Source organism: Helianthus annuus, chromosome 8, assembly GCF_002127325.2.
Source record: "Helianthus annuus cultivar XRQ/B chromosome 8, HanXRQr2.0-SUNRISE, whole genome shotgun sequence".
Taxonomy (NCBI): Eukaryota; Viridiplantae; Streptophyta; class Magnoliopsida; order Asterales; family Asteraceae; genus Helianthus; species Helianthus annuus.
The window spans coordinates 5,815,634-5,843,456 of NC_035440.2; the positions used below are offsets into that span (position 1 = coordinate 5,815,634).

The following is a 27,823-nucleotide window of genomic DNA, read 5'->3' on the forward strand; positions in this document are numbered from 1 at the left end:
AGGGTGATATAAATCTTAATCGACTGAAGACCAGGTGGGAACCATTCATTGGCATATGGTCTTAGTACCGAAATTTCGTTTGATAGATTGCCGAGGTTCTGAGATATTCGGTCTTTATGCTGCTTATCATCTGGGTATCATGGTTGTATCTTTTACCGAAAAATTACAGGGACGCAAGTCTAGATCTTCCATGATACCATACATACGTGTACATTAGCATACGACCTCAATAAGTGATAAACAATCACATGTCCATATCAAATAAGTGATAAAATATCACATTTATCCGGGAGTCAAGTTCGTCTCTCTGCTGTACGAAAGTACTGACCTGTTCACGGACTTGCTCCTGTGCCCTCATGCATATGAAAATCAAGTTCCTCATCAATAAGTGATTCTATCACATAGGGCTTGTTTTCAAATCAAAATAAGTGAGAATCTCACATCATATACGGTCAAACAGATGATAATCGGTATACTCACCGGTAAGATGAACCCTCGTGTATACCTTGATACGGGAATGTGTCGTGATGTGGATGAACATCGGTCGGTAAGTATAAATCATACCTTAACGTATCCCCTCGCCATGATTACATCTGATAAGTTGAGCTTAAGTGGACAACAATACCGATAATTATTATAGGATGCTTATCTTAATGTTAACTAATTGAACAACAAGAGCGTTTTGGCATGTCCGTACACTGATATGATTCTCTTACCCTCGAAACTCGCAAAAAGAATGACTGTATATATTTATTTACTGCTTTCAGTCTTTACATTTGAAAATTTTAAAAATACCAAAAAGATTTTAGGTGTGTTTTAATATAAACTTTATAAAAAGCTAAAAAGATTTTCTTTCTATTTTATTTTAGATCGTACGATGTTGGATCTCAAGTCTTCGTAACCTGAAACCTGACTGAAAACTGAATTGACTAAATCTTCATAAACGGTTGAAATTTGCAAGTTTTGAAAGTTAGAAACTACAACTGACAAATTTATTAAACTTTCAAACTGTCGGATGGTGTTTGATTGAAACATGGTCATTCGTGTGTCATTTGTTTATACTAACTATATTCCAAGCAGTTGTTCTCATTACGCGTTTAGATTTCTTGCATGTGCAGATTCTAAAGGCAAGGAGAACATGGTCGATGACAAGCTTCGGAATGATGACACGACTTGAAGGCACTCAAATGATGAAGATGATCGAGTTGCCGCTGACCATCATCAACACCACAAGGATCTCAAGCTTTGATGATCAAGTCAGTCACGAGCATAACTCAAGGGGGAGCTTATGTTAAGGGGGAGTTTGACAACACACTTTCTACATGAAACAGGGAGTTTTTTGATACACTTTCTACTTTCAAGACGTGAAGACTTTGAAGATCCTCCGACATTGAAGACTTGAAAGAACGTCAGAGACTTGAAGACACAAAGATCGAGACAAAGCTACAGCCAAGGGGGAGTTTGTTGGTGCACTTGTGTCTGTACTTTGTCTGTATTTTGTCATGATATAAGACGATGTCTTTTGTTAGTCTTGTAAGTTTGACCAAGTCAACCATCCTCCTGGTTTGACTTGGCCAAACAGTTAGAACCTGATTGTCACATGTTTGTGTTAAAGGATGAGTCATCGAAGGATAGTTTAGATCCTTCGATGAGCTCGAAAGATAAACCTTCGATGGATGTTGATGGACCTCGATAGATCATCCTTCGAGGTATATGTGGATCCTTCGACAAGTTTCAGATCGATAGATGATCCTTCGATCAGTCTATCTGATCCTTCGGCCAGACGATCTGTGTTGGGTATATATACCCGTGTAATGTGTTCACTTCATTCTGAGGAAGAAATAGATAGACAGAAGGAGAGACACACAGACAGAAAGAGAACACACACACACTTAGAGAGAGTTTGCAAAATAGATTTGTAAACATTGAGCTTGTAACCGAACCTTTCATACGTATTAATACAAGTGGTGTTAATCGGTGAAGATAGTGTGTCGTGTTTGTGCTTGTTTCATCTCGGTTTGCACTCTAGCTTGGATTCCGCACTTGCTAGTGTGTTAGACATAACAAGGATAAGGTTTAACCTCATCCTCCGAGGGACCTACAATAACCGAACCATAACCGACATAACCAAACCACTAATAACCGATAACCATTATAACCAATGGTTATGGTTATGAAACTTTGTATAACCGCTCAATCGGTTATGGTTATGGTTATGAAGCTTTGGTTAACCGATATAACCGAAACCGAACCGAACTTGTGATGTTAACTTTACATAATGGATTTGTGTTTTACAAAACCATATAGAGGGTTTTTAGTAAGATAAAAATATGTTAGTAACAAAATGATCTTGATGTAGATGTTATTTATTTTGATAAAGAACTAAGGTGTTATGGCCATAATTATTTTTGTTTCAGAATTACCTTATTAAAAAGAACCCTAAAGCGGTAGTTTAACCAAAAAGTTTAGTCTCCGTTATCTTATAAAATAGGCTAAAGCTAAGTTCAAATCACACAACCCTATTTATTTCAAACCTTGCTTGGTTACATAACCGAAATTAACCGAAACCGAACCATAACCGATTAACCGTAACCGAAGTTTGGTTATGGTTATGGTTACCAAAACTCCATAACCGAACAAGCGGTTATGGTTATGGTTAATAGTAAAAACCGAACCAAACCGACCCATGCACACCCCTACTTAAGTATATATAAACAACCAGACATAGGTTGAACGCGAAATCGTGTCAATGTCACACATGAACCTGGCACATGGTAATCGTGTCACACGTGAACATGACTTGTATATTCGTGAGTAGGAACAAGAGATGCGTGTATAACACAAACACGACATGTTAAATAAAAAAACTTAATCCTTTTTTTTTTACATTTTAATACTTCAACATTAAATGTACTTGTTTTCAGTTTTAAACAGATGAAACTGAAACCACAGTTGATAACACAACTGCCTAACTAACTAAACAAATGCTAAAAAATTGGATATGATTTAAGACACCTGAAGTTTAACAATAGTTGCAAACAATAAAACTTCAACTGAAGATTGTTATTTAAAAAATTGAACTTAAAATTGGGTAGGGGCTGCGCGAACGCAAGCCCCCACTGCCACAAATTATGACGTAGGCTCGACCACTTGGGCCGACCTTAGGCGGGCACCCCTCCAGAGTGCAATGGAGGTCACCAACCTAGGCCATGGACCATCTTGATCACCCATTGACCCCGTCCAGGTAAGTGAGTAATCTGTTACCTTCTCTCCCTATTTAATACATGCCTCTTCACCTTCTCTTTCTCTTCAAGTCGATGTGGGACAATGGACTAATGAAACAGAACATTATTCCTGTTTCAGCTGTTCTATCATCAAATGTTTTAGTTGATGAATCCATTGTCAAATGACTGGCTATTATGCTTTTACTATCTACAAAATCTTCTGGTCTTCCTTTGGGAAATTCTGTCGAACATTTGTGCCGAAAGTTCTTAGACACAGCCATTTCAACAACAATGTGTATCCCTATGTATATCACATCGTTGTCGATTTCAAAAGCAGCTCTTGTTTACACCGCTACTTATTCCTGTAAAATATATTGTGTCCACAAAGTTTTACGTGATTATTCAAACAATCTGGAGGTGAATCGTTTCTGCATACTTGTTAGTATGCGTTGTAATAATCAGCTGTCTCACTTCATTTCTTGTGTTACTCCCTTATGTTAGCACTCAAAACTTGTAAGTTTTTATTTTGGGATGTTTTTTTGTATGAAAAATGAGTTAGACATGCTGTTTGATGATTGTTGTGGTATGAAAATGTAGTCATAGAAAGAAAGATGATTCATGTAACTTATAAGAAAGTGAACTGTCAGTTATGCCTTTTTTTTGCAAAAAAAAAAACAAAAAAACACAAAACAAAAGAAACGCCGTTGCCGGGGATCGAACCCGGGTCACCCGCGTGACAGGCGGGAATACTTACCACTATACTACAACGACTTGTGTGTTCTTTCTGACCAAGTGTTCATAACTCGATCAGATAACGTATTTCAATCAACCCGTGCATTGGGAATCTAGAGAGAAACAGTGAGGATTTAAGGTATATTATTTGGAAACAGAGATAGATATGTTGTTTCATGATTGTTGTGATATGAAAATATACTCATAGTTGTATGAAAAGTGATATATAATTATACTCATAGTTATTGCAGATTTGGAGTTAATAAAATAACACAAAAAAGACGAGTTATATATGCGATTTTCATCGTGATTGTAACATATTTTCACCTGAACTGGTCGCTGGATTTTATGGTCACTGTTGTCGAATCAATATAGAGGATTGCGACTTTGAGGAGGAGCTCGGATCTAGTGAAGGGGATGAGATCGGTTTCTTTGTTACAGATTTTGTATTTTGGATGTTTTGTAGGGATTTTGGTATGGGTGGTAACGGACGGTCTTCATGATTAAATACAAGGTTTTAGTGTCTTGGTAACAAATGCAAGTCTTATCAAACTCTTTTAACATTTTTCAGTGTCCCAGATATAGCCTTAGTAACTTACCGCGCCACACCTATTATATCATTCCATAAGGATATACGCAAAGCCTTAGATTTCAAATAATTACATATGTAACACATCGGTAGCTAGCGTATACGCCCATGGTATGAATAGGATGTGGGCATTCATTGTCACTAACCATTCGCACTTCTTGTTTCATTTTAGTTTTTCATAGGATAGATGCATAATTGCATACACTTCATATTCTACCTATGATTGATTTTACTCTTAGGGCTATTTGGCAACTTCTGAATGGGTAAGTGTTAAACTAGTAAAAGGGTATAAACCAGTGTTGAACCAATAAGAGATCTGAACCATTAAAAGCTTGTATACTGCTTAACCATTCCATTTAGAGGTAAATGTCTGAACAATTCAGATAAAAAGCCTTAACCATTCAAACTCAGTATAATGATTAACCATTCAGGGGTAAAGGTCTTAACCATTCAAACATTTGCTAAAAAAATAAACAGTTTAAACCATTAAGAATTATTAAGCCCAAATTAATTGTTATTAAAAAATTGAACTTGAAATTGTGCAGGGGCTGCGCGAACGCAAGCCCCCACTGCCACAAATTATGACGTAGGCTCGACAACTTGGGCCGACCTTAGGCAGGCACCCCTCCAAAGTGCAATGGACGTCACCAACCTAGGCCATGAACCTTCTTGATAGCCCATTGACCCTGTCCAGGTAAGTGAGTAATCCATTATATTCTGCCCCAATTTATATTAGACCCCTGGTCACCATATCTTTCTTCAAACCGATGTGGGACAACAGACTAATATAACAGCAGATTATTGTTTCCATCTTATTTGACTAAACTTAAAAAGATATAAATGTAGCGGATTCATGGAAATTGGGGCATCTAATCTTTCTCTCACACATTTGTTCTGTTTTAGTTGATGAATCTACATTGTCAAATGACTTGCTATTAGGCTTTTATTAGTTGCAAAATCTTCTGCTCTTCCTTTAGGACCTTTTGTCGAACATTCATGCCGAAAGTTCTTAGAAACAGCCATTTCAACAACAATGTATTTCCCTATGTACTGATATCAAAAGCAGTTGTTGTTTACACCGCAGAGTGTACTTATTCACGTAAAATATTTTGATTCCACGAAGTTTTACGTGATTATTCGAACGATCTGGAGGTGAATCGTTTCCACATACGTGTTAGTATGCATTGTAATAATCAGCTGCATCGCTTCATTTCTTGCTTTACTCCCTGTTGTCAGCACTCATAACATAACTTTGTAAATTCAATCTTTGATGAAAAAGTTTTTATTTCGGGATTTTTTTTGTTTGGAAATAGAGTTAAAGATTGTTTATGAATAATGATATGAACTATGAAGTTATAGTTATTGCAGATTTAAGTTCATTAAAAAAATAAAAACATTGAGCTGATAAAATGTAGTTCGTGCATAAAAGATAAACGCCGTTGCCGGGGATCGAACCCGGGTCACCCGCGTGACAGGCTTGTTTGTTCGTTAGTTTTAGATTATATATTTATCTTAACTATTTTTTGTTTTGTTTTGTTTATTTTCATATATAAGTATATAAAGGGCAAGATATATTCGAACTTCATAAAAACCAAACTCCTCTAATTTAACAAAAAAAAAAATCCATAGTTTTAACAATACTATGTCAAATAGTAGTCGCTTTAACAAATAATAGTCGCCACTCACCACAATTCAAATAGTTTAGAATCGCAATGCAACACATCTAAATAGTACTAGCATAAACCCTGTCACATGCTTAAATTTGCAAACGTGATCTTTGGTCCCGCTTGGTTCATCGAATTGACATAAATTAGAATTAAATTAATTTTGTTCAAAAACGTGTTTAGCTTGTTAAGAGGTAAATGTAGTTCTTTCCATAAGAAGTGGTATTTAACTTTTCATTGGAATGTTGTAAAATTACCAGAAAAACCCATCTACATTATTCGAACTCATAACCATGTTTCCCCTTCATCGACTTTTTGTCCCTTGGTTGTTTTCTCGACTTCTATTAATCGAACAAAACCTAATTCGTAACCATGTTTATTTGTTTCCTCTTCATCACAAATTCATAACTTACATATTCCAAGTCCAGTTCCTTCAAATATATTCCACAAACCAAACTCCCCCTACCTGGTTTCCTAAATGTGTAATTATAACACGCGTATTTGAAGGCGAAATTATTTATAAACCTTCAAGCTCTTTTTGGAGGCAAAATTGCATTTCTATTAACATTCAAGTGTGCTTTGGTTCATGTCTTCATGATATATTCATTCAGCGCAGCTTGTTGCCCGTTTACCGGCCCGTTTACCAACTATCTCTCGATGTAAATTCGCTTTTTATACATTTCAGTTCTTGTTTAAAAAAAATATTTGAACAAATCATAATCCAATTCAAAGCTTAGACACATCAATTTGAGCAAATATATGGCTAATCACTTGAGAAATAGCCCCAATCTTGTTTACATTAACATTATCTTTTCCCAAATTAGTCATTTCTTCCTTCCACCCACATATCTTGTTTCTGATTTCCACCCTAACAAATAAAAAAATTGCAAAAATGACCTCAAATCTTATCTTTCTTTCATTTTCCATAATTAGATGTTGATCTTGAAGAAGATGCCATCTTCAATCTTGCAATCATGTCATCTTGTTCACCGCTAAACAACCGCGCGCTCCAGTTTCCCGACCTTTGAACCAACCGAGACGGGACCCGGTCGCTATCTTCCCCACCCGATGCGTCATAACCCCCATCGCTAGTCGATCTAGACAACGGTATGACCCCGGGCTTCTCGTGGGCCCCAGAGATCGGGATCCTAGCCTCGTCGGTGCCCGAAGAGATCCTAACCGGATGAATATCAGGCGAGGTCAAACTACTATCCGGTGAGGATTCTACGATACCAGTCGAACCCATCGGCCGGAAAACACTACGGGCCTCGAGCTGCAAAGGGACCAGGGTTGAAAAATCCTGACCCGTTATTCGATCGTTTATCATATTGTGGTGTAACGATGGTTGTTCTGCGGGGTGTGAATGTTCCGGAAGACGGATCCTCTTGCTTCCTCGTCTTCGGCTACTCTCGAGCTTTGAGAATAACCGACGCTCGCTGCTTCCAACGCTGTTATCGCGTTCGAGCCCGTAAGGGGTAGCCAGTTGGGTGTCTTTTCGTGAAACGGGCTGTATGATTTTAGACTTCTTTCGGGCTTCCGCTGCGGCTTTTGATACCTCCTCTGCGTTTAAACGGGCCAATGTCCACGGGCTGATCTTTACGGCTGCGGGGTTCTTTTTCTTCATGGGCTCGTCTACTGTCCTCTTACCCAGTGAGCTAACGGAACCAGTGTCCGGTGGAACTACATCATACTGCAAAAAGATATATATTATTAACAAACAACTTTTACTTATGAACGGGTCTATTTAGGTTATATTTTCATCTCTAACGGGCCAAAAATTGTATAACATTTATTTTATCTCAAACGGGCCAATAAAAAATAGTTTTAATATGGTAGTTACATAAAGAGTATCCCTGTGGTTTTCCAAAATTTTGGATTTGGTCCTCAGCTTTCTAAAAGTACGGATGATCCTTGTGGTCCCCACCCAACAAATCTAAAGATTTCAGGAGGTATAAGTTAGGGACTAAATGTGTTACAAAGGGCAAACCACAGGGACCATCCGTGTACTTTTGACAAAAGTTAGAGACTAAATGTGCTACAAAGTGCAAACCACAGGGACCATCCACATACTTTTAGAAAGCTAGGGACCAAATTCAAAATTTGAGAAAACCATAGGGACTATCTGTGTACTTTACTCTATATAAGAAAGGAAATACCTGATCTTCAACAAACAAACGTGGGGGCGTACACCACGCTCCTTGACGGAAATTGTTAAACGAGCTGGCACTGCTTAAACCGGTGATAGAGCTTGCAGGTGACATTTGCGGACTTTGTTGACCACCGATGCCCTGTTGTTCCTGCTCTCTCAATGCTATGATATAATCGTATGTACTGATTCCCTATACATGACGTAGTTGTAGTTTAATTAATGATTTTAAATATATATATATATCTTTCAAAAATGTTAATCGAGAATAATCGAATATGAAACTCACCTTCTTTATTAGAAGAATGTGAAAGAAGAAAAGTTGAACAAGTGGCAGCGTTGCGATCATAGCCAAAATCGTGCACACTCCCTGTCACAAGTCAAAGATAGTCAACACTTACTCCATCAGTCTCATGCAATTGCCAACATTTTTCTATTTTAATGAAGTATAAAAGTTTACCATCTTTTTCACTTTATGTAAACTCGTTAGAGATGTGTGAAAAAGACTGAATTGCCCTTTAAGTTAACAAAAAAAGATAGAAATACCCCTGACAGAGAAATATGGATGGAGTTAACGAGCCAGATGAAAGTGGCAAGACTTCAAACCTTTTGGATCCAGATGCGGAAAAAACAAACCTTTGGACGAAAGTCGCAAAACTGGCCAAACCTCAGGGATGAAAATGACATTTTACTCTAGAATTTAATGTGATTTTGTTATGTTAATAAAATATATATTAACAAACTACATTAAATTATAGAGTAAACTACCAAAATGGTCCATGAGGTTTGGTCACTTTAGTCCAAAACTCAAACTTTTTGAATCTGGGTTCTGTGGTTTCAATTTTGTTGTCATTTTCATCCATAATCAAAATCTGGACAGATTTTTCCGTTAACATCCAACTTTTTTGTCTTTTTCCTCCCTTTTAATGAAGGGCAAAATGGTCAGATTTTTTTAATTTGTTATAATAAAACATTAAAAGACCATTTTGCCCTTCATTAAAAGGGAGAAAAAAGACAAAAAAATATTGGATGTTAACTAAAAAATCTTACCAAATTTTGATTTTGGATGAAAATGGCAACAAAATTGAAACCACGGGGATCCAGATTCAAAAGGTTGAGTTTTAGACAATGGCAAAAGTGACCAAACCTCAGGGACCATTTTGGCAGTTTACTCTAAATTATAAAAACAAACATGTAACAAACGCCCCTCATATCAACCGTTATTGTTCGTTTTGCATCTCTCTTGTGGACGGACTATATTTATGAGTTTTTTTTTTAAGTGAATCAAGACGATTTTATAAAGTAACTCGGGTGACTAAAAAGAATGAAGCACCCACCACGACGATAACATATGGCACTAACGGGAAACTGCTTCCGAGCTTCGTAGCAATGTCTACACTGAATCTCTTGTGATCAAGAAAACAGCATATCAACACAACGATCCCAGTTGACCATTGAAGTACCAGCTACATATAACAATCACGAAAGTAACAACACATGTCAGTGTTTGAGAAAAGTTGACTAAAAAGTCAACATGACTATAGAACGGAGAGATTTCGTCTTACTAGGAGAAGTGCGGAGATCATAAGAGTAAAGAACTTTTTGTAGTTCTTCTTGCCTACACAGTTATTCAGCCACTGCAAAATAATTATAATAACGTGTCAAGTGTCTGGTTCAAAAGTAGAGAGTGTTCATAGAGTCGTAATTGTTAATTCTTACATACCCTGCAATGATGATCGAATCGATCGACACATTTGTCGCAAACTCGACAATGCTTGCTGTACTTAAAAACCTGCAGCAAACCAATCATGTACATATATTTAGAGTCGTAATTCGTAATTCTTGACACGACTTCTTGACACGACACGCCACGAACGTAACCTGGCTTTAAAGTGGCCAGCTTTCTTGACATTGAATTACATCGACTTTGGCTCTACTCTTTTCTTTACGTACGTGAAGTCTTCTAAGCGTTTGATGTTGACCAAAGTCCTACCCAAGATCACAAAGAAAAGATGCCGTTCGTGAATGTTGATTACTATGTTTATGTTAGATGGTTAAGTATGAATATTAACTGTGGTTTTATGGTTGGTTTGTTTTGATACTTGGTGATAGTATTTATGGTTTGTTAGACAAGTCTTTTGGTAATATGTTTTTGTTGTGGATATGCTTATGATGTGGTTAGTGTTTAATGCAGTTGTTGTTACCATATAACCTATATAATAGAAAATAAATAAGTAAAACCTTAATATATTGTTGATTATGAAGAATCTGTTTTTTAAATTTCCTTAACATTTTGACTTTTATCATGATTCTTCAACAATCGTTTTATTTTTGTATTGATATGATATTTTTGGAATGTTCCACATAATTGTAACAAATTATAAGGAATCAATTAAATTTGATTTCTATCAATACATATTTTGAAATGTGTATCGTTAATTATTATATAAATTTTTAAAAGATTTGTAATAACATTTATTTGTTCTATTTTACTATATGTCACCAATCTATATATATATTCTCCAATTCGGTTGTCTGTATCATAACAAAACAGTTTGTTTATGTATCTAAGTTTTTCCGAATAAAAATCAAGCTATCATCTGTTGATCGTGAAGCAAAACTGTCACAACTGAGCAAAACCCGCAACAACTCTGATTTCTCACTTCATTTCTCTCACACTCGACGCTCGCCAATTTCGGGACGAAATTTCCTTCAAGTTGGGGATGATGTGACAACCCGAACCGTTGAGGTCTGTAACGTTTTATCTTACAATCTTAATTCCTTGCCATTCAATCTTAATTAAAGTGTTTGCAACTCGACCGATTAACCCAGTGACAATTATCCGCGTAAACCCTTATATTTATGCCTTCTATGCTGACCCGATTGTGCCCGGTCCGACTAATTAAAAGATGTGGACTGTCATTAATCCAAATAGAAATCGGCCCACTAAGTGTTCTAATACCCATGCCCAATTTGATTAAAGCTATCTTATTTAATATTAATGTGGGCTTAGGCCCAGTTCCGTTATTAGCATGCAAATCGTATATGTATACGTATCATACTAGGATTGTTCCACCATAAAACAAACCCTACCCCTCCTCTTCTCTGAGTCGCGGCAGGCATAGGAGACCCCTCCCCTCTTCGAAACATCAACCTATTGGATCAAGCTTGTGGTTAGTAAATTATATTCGTATTAGATCTTGTTCATATAAATTCCGTTTGTATGTGTGTTTGTGTATACGTGTGATCTATGATGACTAGGTTGTATCCTGCTATTGATTTATTGTTTAATCTTGTCACCACTCATTCCGACGAATCATATAGGAGGTTGTTAGGTGGACGTAATTGATTAATCATTATTATTCGGCCGCACATTTATTCAAAAGTAACAGGAAACTGTTGTGTTCTAAATAGAAATCGGCATAGTTCGGTTATTTAAATATTGATGTGGCATCAACACAATTCTAGTGGACCGAATTTATCTAAATCTCATCACTAGGAATTAGTTGATCATATGCACCAAGAACATTAACTCACATGTCACGTGGATCCTTGTTTGAACAATTAGTGTCAACAAACACATGTCACCAATTCAACTATTTAATGGCCGACAATAATGATCGTGATAGGTTAGAAATCGGTCCAATCAAAGGATAGTGATACCTTACATAATAGTTTATATCAAAAAAAAAAAAAAAGAATCATTACATAGGAATGTGTAGATGGCGGCTATAATAATTAGAATAAGGAAGAGTTGGTCAAATGCTTGAAGGTCCAATCACACAACAAAGGGTGTCGGCCATTAGTGGTTGCCAAAGGCTTGGTAAATCAATGAACCCACTTGCTGCATTAGTATTGGGCCGAAGATAGTTAGTGGGTTATTGAAATTGGTAATTTGTAAGGTACACAGTGGCGGGTAAGATCAAAACAAGCAATGTAAATTTGTTCTTTTCTTTTTATTGTCAATATGTAATAAGATATAGGATGATTGGTCATAAGGGGCGGCTACAAGTTGAATAGATAAAAGCACATAGTTACTGATCAAACTTATACGCTTAAATAATTAAGATCGGCCGGTTATAACCAGGCCAGTTGTGCTGGGCCAATAGATGTTGTAACATAAAAGTATTATGGGCCGAAGGGAGTACTGGCCGGTGGTTTGGGTTGGATTTAATGTGTTAGGTTCGATGTGAATAGGACTGGTAATACTAACTAGTAATTGAATTACATATTAAACAGCTTGTTGTGGTATGAACTTGTAATGTGAATGTGCGTTGGATTGAGTAGTTGCTACACCTTGTGTGATAACTCGAATTATGTTTGTTACTACCTGTACAACGTGCACGTAAGGTTAGTGATTTACGAAAATGTAAAACTAACTATCACTGGCAACCCTATTAGGACTTGGGTGATCAAACGTAAACAAGATACTTGATCTTACCGAGCAAACCAAAGGTGAGTTCACTGCACTTTTCTCAAGCATGCGTCCCGGTGGTTTGGGACAACTGGTAAACATTTGGAAGGGAAAACATTGGGTAAATAACTTAATCGGTTTTGGTTATTGCCTGGAGGGCAATGGGGGTGATTAGTTGATAGCGCTATTAGGTGGGAAACCTCACACCGGGCCGTAAGGACGGGCGTGAACTAATTATCTGGGTATGGCTATGGTTGTTAGAGGCACACTCCTCGGATACATATGGGCACTCTCCCTAGGGTATCTAACAAAGGCAACATAGCAATCGGTCGTTAAGGGGTACCCACTCCCCGGATACACATGGGCACACTCCCTAGGGTATCTAGCATGAGCAACATCGTATCGCAACGTTGAATCGCATTAACATATATATGGTAACATAACTTGTTAACAAAACCTTGAACTCACCAGCGTAGTCTGACACACTTGTTTACATGCTTGTAGGTGATTACTGAAGGAACTTGGGAGCTTGCTGTCTGATGCTGCTGGAGTGGTTGTGGTCATATTAATCAGTTATCTTAAATTGCTTTTGATACATTACACATTGATACTTTTATGCTTCCGCTCAATACTTTGGTTTTGGTTTAACTTTTCAAACGATACATTTTCTTTCAATTGGGTATTTTAATACATTATAACTTGTGTTTGATATGATTGGTGGCTCTTTGTTGGATCGTTACACCTCCATTAGGGACACGCCCTAGGTGGTAATTTGGGGGTGTGACAGTTTGGTATCAGAGCCACTGGTTATAGAGAACTCGGTTTTAAAAATGTTTTCATAAAACCAGACTATAACCGAATTGATCCAAACGATGACCATGACACTCAGCTTCAGACTGCGAGGTTCGTTCCTCCTTAGCTTATGCTTTATATGCCTAGTAAACGTAACTATATATATGGCATGCACGATACGACATGGTAGGCATCATGACACATTGTTAGTGCAACATAACACTTGTATCTAGTAAACTTTAATCTTGTTGGCAGTGCTTATTTTTGTGCTGATTGGAGTGGGAGAAACTTCAAACATAAGTTAAGAAGCATTGAGAGGAGCATGCAAACCGCCTTATTATCATGGGTGCACACATAATAATAACGCGTGGTGCATGCAAATCCCAATGAGGCTTAACGAGTGTAAGAGGGGTTCTTCCCTGTTTGTGTACGAACATGGTAGTTAATCGTCCCTAATGTGATAAATCTGAACACTTTCCTCGTTTTCGACACCTAAATCCATTCCCTTCTCCTATTATAGAAACATGAGTGGACGAGGACACGGTCGCGGTAGCATCAACATCACTCAGGCTGAATTAACAAATCTGATAAACACACGTGTGGCTGAGGCACTGGCAGCCTACCAAGCTGGTATGAACTGTACCAAATACTTTTAAATCCTGTATCGTGAACCCAACTCTTACCCTTGTGTCATATCTTCTTTCATTCAGCACACCCAAACAACCAGCCTGCTTGTACGTTCAAAATGTTTATGGATTGCAAGCCACAGACCTTCAGCGGGACGGAAGGGGCTGTGGGACTTATAAGGTGGTTCGAGAAAGCTGAGTCCGTGTTTGCTATGTGCAACTGTCCTGTGGGGGACCGCGTGAAGTATGCAACAGGCACGCTTGAGGATGGTGCCTTGACCTGGTGGAATGCCCAGGTCCAACTGCTAGGTATTGAGGCGGCGAACGCCACTACGTGGGATGATTTTAAAGAACTGATGAGAGAGGAATACTGTCCTCGAGATGAAATAGCGAAGTTAGAGAATGAGTACTATCATCTGACCATGGTGGGGTCTGAAATCGAGGCGTATGTGAAGCGGTCGTATGAGTTAGCTGATTTGTGTCCGAACTTGTCCCGACCCATGTCCCGAAGAATCGAGTTGTTTATTAAGGGGTTGCCTCCACGGGTGAAGGGTTTAGTTACAGCAGCGAACCTCAATAACCTAACCCAGATCGTTAGACTGGCACATAAAATCGTTGACCAGGAGGTGGAGAGCGACTCACTGCCACCACGTATTTCTAAAGCTACTACTGCCGCCACCACCGCCACTACTCCTGTCACTGATAGTAAACGCAAGTGGGGTGATATGGACAAAGCGTCCAACTCGGTTCAGCCCCAAAAGAAGACAGACACTGGCAGTACTCGCAGCTTTAGCCAGACATCCTCAGTGAATCAAAGTCAGAGGTCTTATGCAGGAAAGAAGCCTCAGTGTGGCAAGTGCGGCTATCATCACTTCGGGCAGTGTGGACGAACATGTAACAGGTGTGGTAAAGCAGGCCACGAAGCCAAAGATTGTAGAGCCCCACAGCCCGGACATCAGCAACAACAGAACCAGCAGCAGCAGCAAGAGCAAGGCAACAGGGGATGCTTTCAGTGTGGTGCGGAAGACCATTTCAAAAGAGACTGTCCCCAGCTGAATCAGAATCAGAACAACAACAACCAAGGAAATGGGAACAACAATGGGGGTAACAACGACGACAATGGTGCTAGGGGACGTGTTTTCGTGATCGGTCAGGGTGAGTTTCTACTTGACGACTTTTAGGTTATTGTTTTAATTTATTCGAGTGCCGATACTAGTTTCGAGTCTTTAAAAGTAAGTCAAATGCTTAAATCGTACCCCAACACTTTTAAACACCAAGCACATAGTAGAACTAGCAAGCGGTAAAAGTCGAGAGGCCACACACATAGTTTAGGGTTGCAATCTTGTTCTTGCTAATCAGACCTTTTCTATCGACCTCATTCTTATCATTCTGCGGAATTTCGGGACGAAATTCCAAACCAACAGGGGGATGATGTAACACCCCAGGAAACCACACAACATAACTAGCTTCCTTAGTGATTACGTGTTAAATTTCGGGACGAAATTTCTTTCAAGTTGGGGATGATGTCACAACTGAGCAAAACCCGCAACAACTCTGATTTCTCACTTCATTTCTCTCACACTCGACGCTCGCCAATTTCGGGACGAAATTTCCTTCAAGTTGGGGATGATGTGACAACCCGAACCGTTGAGGTCTGTAACGTTTTATCTTACAATCTTAATTCCTTGCCATTCAATCTTAATTAAAGTGTTTGCAACTCGACCGATTAACCCAGTGACAATTATCCGCGTAAACCCTTATATTTATGCCTTCTATGCTGACCCGATTGTGCCCGGTCCGACTAATTAAAAGATGTGGACTGTCATTAATCCAAATAGAAATCGGCCCACTAAGTGTTCTAATACCCATGCCCAATTTGATTAAAGCTATCTTATTTAATATTAATGTGGGCTTAGGCCCAGTTCCGTTATTAGCATGCAAATCGTATATGTATACGTATCATACTAGGATTGTTCCACCATAAAACAAACCCTACCCCTCCTCTTCTCTGAGTCGCGGCAGGCATAGGAGACCCCTCCCCTCTTCGAAACATCAACCTATTGGATCAAGCTTGTGGTTAGTAAATTATATTCGTATTAGATCTTGTTCATATAAATTCCGTTTGTATGTGTGTTTGTGTATACGTGTGATCTATGATGACTAGGTTGTATCCTGCTATTGATTTATTGTTTAATCTTGTCACCACTCATTCCGACGAATCATATAGGAGGTTGTTAGGTGGACGTAATTGATTAATCATTATTATTCGGCCGCACATTTATTCAAAAGTAACAGGAAACTGTTGTGTTCTAAATAGAAATCGGCATAGTTCGGTTATTTAAATATTGATGTGGCATCAACACAATTCTAGTGGACCGAATTTATCTAAATCTCATCACTAGGAATTAGTTGATCATATGCACCAAGAACATTAACTCACATGTCACGTGGATCCTTGTTTGAACAATTAGTGTCAACAAACACATGTCACCAATTCAACTATTTAATGGCCGACAATAATGATCGTGATAGGTTAGAAATCGGTCCAATCAAAGGATAGTGATACCTTACATAATAGTTTATATCAAAAAAAAAAAAGAATCATTACATAGGAATGTGTAGATGGCGGCTATAATAATTAGAATAAGGAAGAGTTGGTCAAATGCTTGAAGGTCCAATCACACAACAAAGGGTGTCGGCCATTAGTGGTTGCCAAAGGCTTGGTAAATCAATGAACCCACTTGCTGCATTAGTATTGGGCCGAAGATAGTTAGTGGGTTATTGAAATTGGTAATTTGTAAGGTACACAGTGGCGGGTAAGATCAAAACAAGCAATGTAAATTTGTTCTTTTCTTTTTATTGTCAATATGTAATAAGATATAGGATGATTGGTCATAAGGGGCGGCTACAAGTTGAATAGATAAAAGCACATAGTTACTGATCAAACTTATACGCTTAAATAATTAAGATCGGCCGGTTATAACCAGGCCAGTTGTGCTGGGCCAATAGATGTTGTAACATAAAAGTATTATGGGCCGAAGGGAGTACTGGCCGGTGGTTTGGGTTGGATTTAATGTGTTAGGTTTGATGTGAATAGGACTGGTAATACTAACTAGTAATTGAATTACATATTAAACAGCTTGTTGTGGTATGAACTTGTAATGTGAATGTGCGTTGGATTGAGTAGTTGCTACACCTTGTGTGATAACTCGAATTATGTTTGTTACTACCTGTACAACGTGCACGTAAGGTTAGTGATTTACGAAAATGTAAAACTAACTATCACTGGCAACCCTATTAGGACTTGGGTGATCAAACGTAAACAAGATACTTGATCTTACCGAGCAAACCAAAGGTGAGTTCACTGCACTTTTCTCAAGCATGCGTCCCGGTGGTTTGGGACAACTGGTAAACATTTGGAAGGGAAAACATTGGGTAAATAACTTAATCGGTTTTGGTTATTGCCTGGAGGGCAATGGGGGTGATTAGTTGATAGCGCTATTAGGTGGGAAACCTCACACCGGGCCGTAAGGACGGGCGTGAACTAATTATCTGGGTATGGCTATGGTTGTTAGAGGCACACTCCTCGGATACATATGGGCACTCTCCCTAGGGTATCTAACAAAGGCAACATAGCAATCGGTCGTTAAGGGGTACCCACTCCCCGGATACACATGGGCACACTCCCTAGGGTATCTAGCATGAGCAACATCGTATCGCAACGTTGAATCGCATTAACATATATATGGTAACATAACTTGTTAACAAAACCTTGAACTCACCAGCGTAGTCTGACACACTTGTTTACATGCTTGTAGGTGATTACTGAAGGAACTTGGGAGCTTGCTGTCTGATGCTGCTGGAGTGGTTGTGGTCATATTAATCAGTTATCTTAAATTGCTTTTGATACATTACACATTGATACTTTTATGCTTCCGCTCAATACTTTGGTTTTGGTTTAACTTTTCAAACGATACATTTTCTTTCAATTGGGTATTTTAATACATTATAACTTGTGTTTGATATGATTGGTGGCTCTTTGTTGGATCGTTACACCTCCATTAGGGACACGCCCTAGGTGGTAATTTGGGGGTGTGACAGTTTGGTATCAGAGCCACTGGTTATAGAGAACTCGGTTTTAAAAATGTTTTCATAAAACCAGACTATAACCGAATTGATCCAAACGATGACCATGACACTCAGCTTCAGACTGCGAGGTTCGTTCCTCCTTAGCTTATGCTTTATATGCCTAGTAAACGTAACTATATATATGGCATGCACGATACGACATGGTAGGCATCATGACACATTGTTAGTGCAACATAACACTTGTATCTAGTAAACTTTAATCTTGTTGGCAGTGCTTATTTTTGTGCTGATTGGAGTGGGAGAAACTTCAAACATAAGTTAAGAAGCATTGAGAGGAGCATGCAAACCGCCTTATTATCATGGGTGCACACATAATAATAACGCGTGGTGCATGCAAATCCCAATGAGGCTTAACGAGTGTAAGAGGGGTTCTTCCCTGTTTGTGTACGAACATGGTAGTTAATCGTCCCTAATGTGATAAATCTGAACACTTTCCTCGTTTTCGACACCTAAATCCATTCCCTTCTCCTATTATAGAAACATGAGTGGACGAGGACACGGTCGCGGTAGCATCAACATCACTCAGGCTGAATTAACAAATCTGATAAACACACGTGTGGCTGAGGCACTGGCAGCCTACCAAGCTGGTATGAACTGTACCAAATACTTTTAAATCCTGTATCGTGAACCCAACTCTTACCCTTGTGTCATATCTTCTTTCATTCAGCACACCCAAACAACCAGCCTGCGTGAACCCAACTATAACCTAGTGTGATTATAAGAAAGATCCGGAAGCGAATCAGAAAACATACTATTTGTTTTTTGTGTAATTTGGTAACATTTCGTGTCACTATTTCAGAAATCAGATACCATACATACATCCATTGATGTGTAAAACGTTTGCCCATTTAAATTAAATACAAGGTTTTAGTGTCTTGGTAACAAATGCAAGTCTTATCAAACTCTTTTAACATTTTTCACTGTCCCAGATATAGCCTTAGTAACTTACCGCACCACACCTATGATATCATTCCATAAGGATATACCCAAAGCCTTAGATTTCAAATAATTACATATGTAACACATTGGTAGCTAGCTTATACGCCCATGGTATGAATAGGATGTGGGCATTCATTGTCACTAATCATTCGCAGTTCATGTTTCATTTTAGTTTTTCATAGGATAGATGCATAATTGCATACACTTCATATTCTACCTATGATTGATTTTACTCTTAAGGCTATTTGGCAACTTGTGAATAGGTAAGTGTTAAACTAGTAAAAGGGTATAAACCATTAAGTGATGAACCAATAAGAGATCTGAACCATTAAAAACTTGTATACTGCTTAACCATTTAAATGTAAATGTCTAAACAATTCAGATAAAAAGTCTAAACAATTCAGACTCAGTATAATGATTAACCATTCAGACATCTGCTAAAAAAATAAAGTAAACAGTTTGAACCATTAAAAAACAAAACAAACAACTTAATCTCTTATCCAAAATTCTTAATTACAATTTTTTTAATAATTATTAAGCCCAAATTAATTGTTATTAAAAAATTGAACTTGAAATTGTGCAGGGGCTGCGCGAACGCAAGCCCCCACTGCCACAAATTATGACGTAGGCTCGACCACTTGGGCCGACCTTAGGCGGGCACCCCTCCTGAGTGCAATGAAGGTCACCAACCTAGGCCATGGACCTTCTTGATCGCCCATTGACCCCGTCCAGGTAAGTGAGTAATCCGTTATATTTTGTCCCAATTTATATTAGACCCCTGGTCACCTTATCTTTCTTCAAACCCATGTGGGACAACAGACTAAAATAACAGAACATTATTGTTTCCATCTTATTTGAAGAAACTTATTAAGGTATAAATGTAGTGGATTCATGGAAATTGGGGCATCTAATCTTTCTCTCACATATTTGAGAGAAACAGTGAGGATTTTAAGGTATAGGCTTAGTTGATTTATGGCAATTATGGCACTGCTGATTTGTCCTGTTTTAGTTGATGAATCAACATTGTCAAATGACTTGCTATTATGCTTTTATTAGTTGCAAAATCTTCTGCTCTTCCTTTAGGACCTTTTGTCGAACATTCATGCCGAAAGTTCTTAGAAACAGCCATTTCAACAACAATGTATTTCCCTATGTACTGATATCAAAAGCAGTTGTTGTTTACACCGCAGAGTGTACTTATTCACGTAAAATATTTTGATTCCACGAAGTTTTACGTGATTATTCGAACGATCTGGAGGTGAATCGTTTCCACATACGTGTTAGTATGCATTGTAATAATCAGCTGCCTCACTTCATTTCTTGCTTTACTCCCTGTTGTCAGCACTCATAACATAACTTTGTAAATTCAATCTTTGATGAAAAAGTTTTTATTTGGGGACTTTTTTTTGTTTGGAAATAGAGTTAAAGATTGTTTATGAATAATGATATGAACTATGAAATTATAGTTATTGCAGATTTAAGTTCATTAAAAAAATAAAAACATTGAGCTGATAAAATGTAGTTCGTGCATAAAAGATAAACGCCGTTGCCGGGGATCGAACCCGGGTCACCCGCGTGACAGGCGGGAATACTTACCACTATACTACAACGACTTGTTTGTTCGTTAGTTTTAGATTATATATTTATCTTAACTATTTTTTGTTTTGTTTTGTTTATTTTCATATATAAGTATATAAAGGGCAAGATATATTCGAACTTCATAAAAACCAAACTCCTCTAATTTAACAAAAAAAAAAATCCATAGTTTTAACAATACTATGTCAAATAGTAGTCGCTTTAACAAATAATAGTCGCCACTCACCACAATTCAAATAGTTTAGAATCGCAATGCAACACATCTAAATAGTACTAGCATAAACCCTGTCACATGCTTAAATTTGCAAACGTGATCTTTGGTCCCGCTTGGTTCATCGAATTGACATAAATTAGAATTAAATTAATTTTGTTCAAAAACGTGTTTAGCTTGTTAAGAGGTAAATGTAGTTCTTTCCATAAGAAGTGGTATTTAACTTTTCATTGGAATGTTGTAAAATTACCAGAAAAACCCATCTACATTATTTGAACTCGTAACCATGTTTCCTCTTCATCGACTTTTTGTCCCTTAGTTGTTTTCTCGACTTCTATTAATCGAACAAAACTTAATTCGTAACCATGTTTATTGGTTTCCTCCTCATCACAAATTCATAACTTACAAATTCCAAGTCCAATTCCTTCAAATATATTCCACAAACCAAACGCCCCCTACTTTGTTTCTGAAACGTGTAATTTTAACACGCGTATTTGAAGGCGAAATTATTTATAAACCTTCAAGCTCTTTTGGAGGCAAAATTGAATTTCTATAAACATTCAGGTTTTTTTTGGTTCATGTCTTCATGATATATTCATTCAAGCGACGCAGCTTGTTGCCCGTTTACCAACTATCTCGATGTAAATTCGCTTTTTATACATTTAAATTCTTGTTTGAAAAAAAAAATATTTGAACAAATCATAATCCAATTCAAAGCTTAGACACATCAATTTGAGCAAATATATGGCTAATCACTTGAGAAATAGCCCCAATCTTTTTTACATTAACATTATCTTTTCCCAAATTAGTCATTTCTTCCTTCCACCCACATATCTTGTTTCTGATTTCCACCCTAACAAATAAAAAAATTGCAAAAATGACCTCAAATCTTATCTTTCTTTCATTTTCCATAATTAGATGTTGATCTTGAAGAAGATGCCATCTTCAATCTTGCAATCATGTCATCTTGTTCACCGCTAAACAACCGCGCGCTCCAGTTTCCCGACCTTTGAACCAACCGAGACGGGACCCGGTCGCTATCTTCCCCACCCGATGCGTCATAACCCCCATCGCTAGTCGATCTAGACAACGGTATGACCCCGGGCTTCTCGTGGGCCCCAGAGATCGGGATCCTAGCCTCGTCGGTGCCCGAAGAGATCCTAACCGGGTGAATATCGGGCGAGGTCAAGCTGCTATCCGGTGACGATTCTACGATACCAGTCGAACCCATCGGCCGGAAAACACTACGGGCCTCGAGCTGCAAAGGGACCAGGGTTGAAAAATCCTGACCCGTTATTCGATCGTTTATCATATTGTGGTGTAACGATGGTTGTTCTGCGGGGTGTGAATGTTCCGGAAGACGGATCCTCTTGCTTCCTCGTCTTCGGCTACTTTCGAGCTTTGAGAATAACCGACGCTCGCTGCTTCCAACGCTGTTATCGCGTTCGAGCCCGTAAGGGGTAGCCAGTTGGGTGTCTTTTCGTGAAACGGGCTGTATGATTTTAGACTTCTTTCGGGCTTCCGCTGCGGCTTTTGATACCTCCTCTGCGTTTAAACGGGCCAATGTCCACGGGCTGATCTTTACGGCCGCGGGGTTCTTTTTCTTCATGGGCTCGTCTACTGTCCTCTTACCCAGTGAGCTAACGGAACCAGTGTCCGGTGGAACTACATCATACTGCAAAAAGATATATATTATTAACAAACAACTTTTACTTATGAACGGGTCTATTTAGGTTATATTTTATCTCTAACGGGCCAAAAAATGTATAACAAATATTTTATCTCAAACGGGCCAAAAAATGTATAACAAATATTTTATCTCTAACGGGCCAAAAAATGTATAACAAATATTTTATCTCAAACGGGCCAAAAAATGTATAACAAATATTTTATCTCTAACGGGCCAAAAAATGTATAACAAATATTTTATCTCAACGGGCCAAAAAATGTATAACAAATATTTTATCTCAAACGGGCCAATAAAAAATGGTTTTAATATGGTAGTTACATAAAGAGTATCCCTGTAGTTTTCCAAAATTTTGGATTTGGTCCCCAGCTTTCTAAAAGTACGGATGATCCTTGTGGTCCCCACCCAACAAATCTAAAGGTTTCAAGAGGTCCAGGTTAGGGACTAAATGCGTTACAAAGTGCAAACTACAGGGACCATCCATGTACTTTTGACAAAAGCTAGGGACTAAACGTGCTACAAAGTGCAAACCACAGGGACCATCCACATACTTTTAGAGAGAAAACCATAGGGACTATCTGTGTACTTTACTCTATATAAGAAAGGAAATACCTGATCTTCAACAAACAAACGTGGGGGCGTACACCACGCTCCTTGACGGAAATTGTTAAACGAGCTGGCACTGCTTAAACCGGTGATAGAGCTTGCGGGTGACATTTGCGGACTTTGTTGACCACCGATGCCCTGTTGTTCCTGCTCTCTCAATGCTATGATATAATCGTATGTACTGATTCCCTATACACGACGTAGTTGTAGTTTAATTAATGATTTTAAATATATTAATATCTTTCGAAAATGTTAATGGAGAATAATCGAATATGAAACTCACCTTCTTTATTAGAAGAATGTGAAAGAAGAAAAGTTGAACAAGTGGCAGCGTTGCGATCATAGCCAAAATCGTGCACACTCCCTGTCACAAGTCAAAGATAGTCAACACTTACTACATTTTTTATTTTTCGGAATCTTTTACGGTTCAAATTACCAATTTACAATGCAAAATGTTCCTAGTATTCTCTTTGGTGAAGGGTATTTTAGACATGTAACAGTCAATCGGTTTTGTAAAACTACGTGTTGAATGGAATGCTTTTGTTGCATAAATGAAGTTCGAAAGTTTACCATCTTTTTCACTTTATGTTAACTCGTTAGAGATGTGCGAAAAAAGACCGAATTGCCCTTTAAGTTAACAAAAAAGATGGAAATACCCCTGACGGAGAAATATGGATGGAGTTAACGAGCCGGATGAAAGTGGCAAGATTTCAAACCTTTTGGATGCAGATGCGGAAAAAACAAACCTTTGGACGAAAGTCGCAAAACTGGCCAATCCTCAGGGACGAAAATGGCATTTTACTCTAGAATTTAATGTGATTTTGTTATGTTAATAAAAGATATATTAACAAACTACATTAAATTATAGAGTAAACTACCAAAATGGTCCCTGAGGTTTGGTCACGTTTGACACTTTAGTCCAAAACTCAAACCTTTTGAATCTGGGTCCCTGTGGTTTCAATTTTGTTGTCATTTTCATCCATAATCAAAATCTGGTCAGATTTTTCCGTTAACATCTAGCTTTTTTGTCTTTTTCCTCCCTTTTAATGTAGGGCAAAATGGTCAGACTTTTTTTAATTTGTTAAAATAAAACATTAAAAGACCATTTTGCCCTTCATTAAAAGGGAGAAAAAAGACAAAAAAAAAAATAAATAAATAAAATTGGATGTTAACTAAAAAATCTTACCAAATTTTGATTTTGGATGAAAATGGCAACAAAATTGAAACCACGGGGACCGAGATTCACAAGGTTAGAGTTTTAGACAATGGCAAAAGTGACCAAACCTCAAGGACCATTTTGGCAGTTTACTCTAAATTATAAAAGCAAACATGTAACAAACGCCCCTCATATCAACCAGTATTGTCCGTTTTGCATCTCTCTTGTGGATGGAATATATTTATATGAGTTTTTTTTTTAAAGTGAATCAAGACGATTTTATAAAGTAACTCGGGTGACTAAAAAGAATGAAGCACCCACCACGACGATAACATACGGCACTAACGAGAAACTGCTTCCAAGCTTCGTAGCAATGTCTACACTGAATCTCTTGTGATCAAGAAAACAGCATATCAACACAACGATCCCAGTTGACCATTGAAGTACCAGCTACATATAACAATCACGGAAGTAACAACACATGTCAGTGTTTGAGAAAAGTTGACTAAAAAGTCAACATGACTATAGAACGGAGAGATTTCGTCTTACTAGGAGAAGTGCCGAGATCATAAGAGTAAAGAACTTTTTGTAGTTCTTCTTGCCTACACAGTTATTCAGCCACTGCAAAATAATTATAATAACGTGTCAAGTGTCGGCTTCAAAAGTAGAGAGTGTTCATCGAGTCGTAATTCCTAATTCTTACATACCCTGCAATGATGATCAAATCGATCGACACATTTGTCGCAAACTCGACAATGCTTGCTGTACTTAAAAACCTGCAGCAAACCAATCATGTACATATATTTAGAGTCGTAATTCTTAATTCTTGACACGACACGACACGACACGACACGAACGTAACCTGGTTTTGGGATGACATTTCTAACCCGTTTAATAAAAAGGTCGTGTTCGAATTGACCTATTTAACGATTTTAATTAAAATGGGCCTACCTCTGTCAACATGTTTTAAAATTATAATAAAAAGTAGAGTAAACTGCCATTTTGGTCCCTGTGGTTTGGTCAATTTTGCCACTTTAGTCCAAAACTCAAACTTTATGCATCTGGGTCCTTGTGGTTTCAGTTTTATTGCCATTTTGGTCCAAAAATGAAATCAGGTCATATATGTCTTATAAAATCCTGTTATTTTGTCATTTTCCGCAGGGGCAAAATGATCATTTCTTTTTTATTAATAAATACCATATTTTATAAGACAAATATGACCTGATTTGCCCCTGAGGAAAATGACAAAATTGCAGGATTTTATAAGACAAGTATGACCTGATTTCATTTTTGGACCAAAATGGCAATAAAACTGAAACCACAGGGACCCAGATGCAAAAGATTTGAGTTTTGGACTAAAGTGGCAAAAGTAACCAAACCCCAGGGACCAAAATGGCAGTTTACTCTAAAAAATATACTTAATAAGGTCAACACTCAACCCTTTAACCCATTTGACACGTTTAGATAAATGAGTTAAACAGGTCATGTTAAGGTTACACGATTTCAAGTATGTCTAGGTTAGGGTTGATTTCTTTGACACGGATAAATATATGGCCGCGTTCGGGTTCATTGATTCAACCCGCTTATGCCAATTTTTGAAATTTACTGTATGATTAATTCTTTATCTCTTTTTACAGCAAGAAATTTACCTCAACTTCACACAAACTACAGTAAAACATGCCATCTTCACTTGTCTGAAGCTCCGAAGATTCATCATTCGAACTCGAGCAACCGCACATCAAAGCACACGGAACCAAAGCCACAAACCAACACGGTTTCACCGTGCTCTTTACAGTTTCCGACACATTATCATCCGTTCTCGAATCCAAATTCTTCACGTTCTTGACCGACTGTTTACCTCCAACACTTGCAGCATTCGCATCTTGTATCGATGAAGTCGATTCCCCACCAAGTTTAGATTCCTTAACTCTACCACTCGTTTTGTTGTTATTCGGAGTTTTACTATACTTTTTCGACTTGAAAACACCCGGATCTGCCGGATCCGCACCCGCACACCATATATACAACCCGAATGCAGATATAATCTAGCATAATTATCCAACATTAACATAAAGATCCCATCAAGAATAACCACATAATTATATCATCTTTACAATCAGATCTTTGGTATATTGGCATCAAAATTGAAAATTGGCTTTACCCAAAAAAAAAAAAAAAAAAAAAAAAAAAACACTGAAAATTGGGAACTTACAAGAGGAGTGTAGATCCCCATTACAATATACTGGTACATCTTTTTACCAACAAAAGGAGCAAAAAACACATAGAATCCAAAACCCAATGCCAAGAACACAGATACAGCTACCACCTGCAGAGATTAATCACAAAAAAAAAAAAAAAAAAAATCAAGTTTTTTTTTTTTAAATTTCAAAACCCTAGCAAATAAAGATTTTGAATACCTGAAGAGGGTGGTAGGGAAGTTGCCATCCATGTTTCCTCATATTTGCAATGTTGAAATTATCAAATTAGAAAGATTTAATGAAAATCTTTCTGGGTATACAAAAATTAAAACTTTTTTGGTTTTTTGTGCTATTTTGAGTGTTTTCTGAATTGGGTTAAATTCTTTTTGTGAAAAAGATTACATCTCATTGCATCAATGGTTTGTTAAAGACCAAAGATCTTGAAGATCATCACCACCATCACCTACTGAAAGAATATGAAAAACCCATGTGGAATTCACTAAAAAAATAGATGATTTTTGGTGGGTTTTGCTGCAAAATGCAAATCTTTGTTGGTGGTATGTTGGGTGTTCTTGAAAGATGAAAACTTTGCTACAAATCTGTGTTTTTAGTTTTTACTCAATCATGTTTTTGGGTGTTGAAGAGGAGAGAGAAGAGGGTGCAAAGAGACAGTAATAAGGGACTCTGTTTTTCCTTTTGTGATAGGGTGAAATGACCATATTACCCTCATGTTTTTCTTCCTTTTTGATGGGTATATGTATATCATGTGTTTTTAACAGGTCACTAGCAATGCAAGTTGTACATTTCTGCTTTTGGATGCACTCTAAACTACTGATTGTATTTAAAGCCCTTCTTTATCACCTCTTTTACTCCTTTCATTTTCATTTTCTTCTCTCTCTCTTCTCTCTTTGTTTTGTTTTGTCTCTTTTTAACATTTCTGAATTATTTTTCCCTCTTAAAATTTAAAAAGTTGGTTACTAGAATGTCCTCAGGGAATGTCCAGTTGTCACTTTTAGTCCTTTTTTGTTTTGTTACTATTAAAACAAACATTAAACTAAGAGTTAATTACTGGTTTCGTCCCTGTGGTTTGTCAA

At 37.7% G+C, this 27,823-nt stretch overlaps 2 protein-coding genes and 5 non-coding genes across 7 annotated transcripts; all 7 read right to left on the reverse strand.

Moving 5' to 3' along the window:
* Positions 1-3,091: 3,091 nt before the first annotated feature.
* Positions 3,092-3,252, reverse strand: LOC118481471. The gene has a single exon (XR_004865680.1). It is a non-coding gene; the product is annotated as a U1 spliceosomal RNA (small nuclear RNA).
* Positions 3,253-3,923: 671 nt separating this feature from the next.
* TRNAD-GUC lies at positions 3,924-3,995 on the reverse strand. Its single transcript has one exon. It is a non-coding gene; the product is annotated as a tRNA-Asp (tRNA).
* A 1,091-nt stretch (positions 3,996-5,086) lies between these two features.
* LOC118481637 lies at positions 5,087-5,247 on the reverse strand. Its single transcript, XR_004865845.1, has one exon. It is a non-coding gene; the product is annotated as a U1 spliceosomal RNA (small nuclear RNA).
* A 1,679-nt stretch (positions 5,248-6,926) lies between these two features.
* LOC110869459 (probable protein S-acyltransferase 22) lies at positions 6,927-10,267 on the reverse strand. Its single transcript, XM_022118712.2, has 6 exons — positions 10,079-10,267; positions 9,921-9,992; positions 9,693-9,821; positions 8,645-8,725; positions 8,366-8,548; positions 6,927-7,899 (listed from the first exon to the last, which is right to left on the reverse strand). Exons 1-6 carry the CDS (start codon positions 10,265-10,267, stop codon positions 7,126-7,128), a joined length of 1,428 nt encoding a protein of 475 aa, XP_021974404.1. The 3' UTR covers positions 6,927-7,125.
* Positions 10,268-19,854: 9,587 nt separating this feature from the next.
* LOC118481561 lies at positions 19,855-20,015 on the reverse strand. Its single transcript, XR_004865770.1, has one exon. It is a non-coding gene; the product is annotated as a U1 spliceosomal RNA (small nuclear RNA).
* An 801-nt stretch (positions 20,016-20,816) lies between these two features.
* Positions 20,817-20,888, reverse strand: TRNAD-GUC. The gene has a single exon. It is a non-coding gene; the product is annotated as a tRNA-Asp (tRNA).
* Positions 20,889-21,781: 893 nt separating this feature from the next.
* On the reverse strand, positions 21,782-27,418 carry LOC110871878 (probable protein S-acyltransferase 22). Its single transcript, XM_022120629.2, has 9 exons — positions 26,949-27,418; positions 26,744-26,857; positions 26,181-26,576; positions 25,239-25,307; positions 25,081-25,152; positions 24,853-24,981; positions 23,659-23,739; positions 23,382-23,564; positions 21,782-22,757 (listed from the first exon to the last, which is right to left on the reverse strand). Exons 1-9 carry the CDS (start codon positions 26,988-26,990, stop codon positions 21,984-21,986), a joined length of 1,860 nt encoding a protein of 619 aa, XP_021976321.1. The 5' UTR covers positions 26,991-27,418; the 3' UTR covers positions 21,782-21,983.
* Between the last annotated feature and the right edge of the window lie 405 nt (positions 27,419-27,823).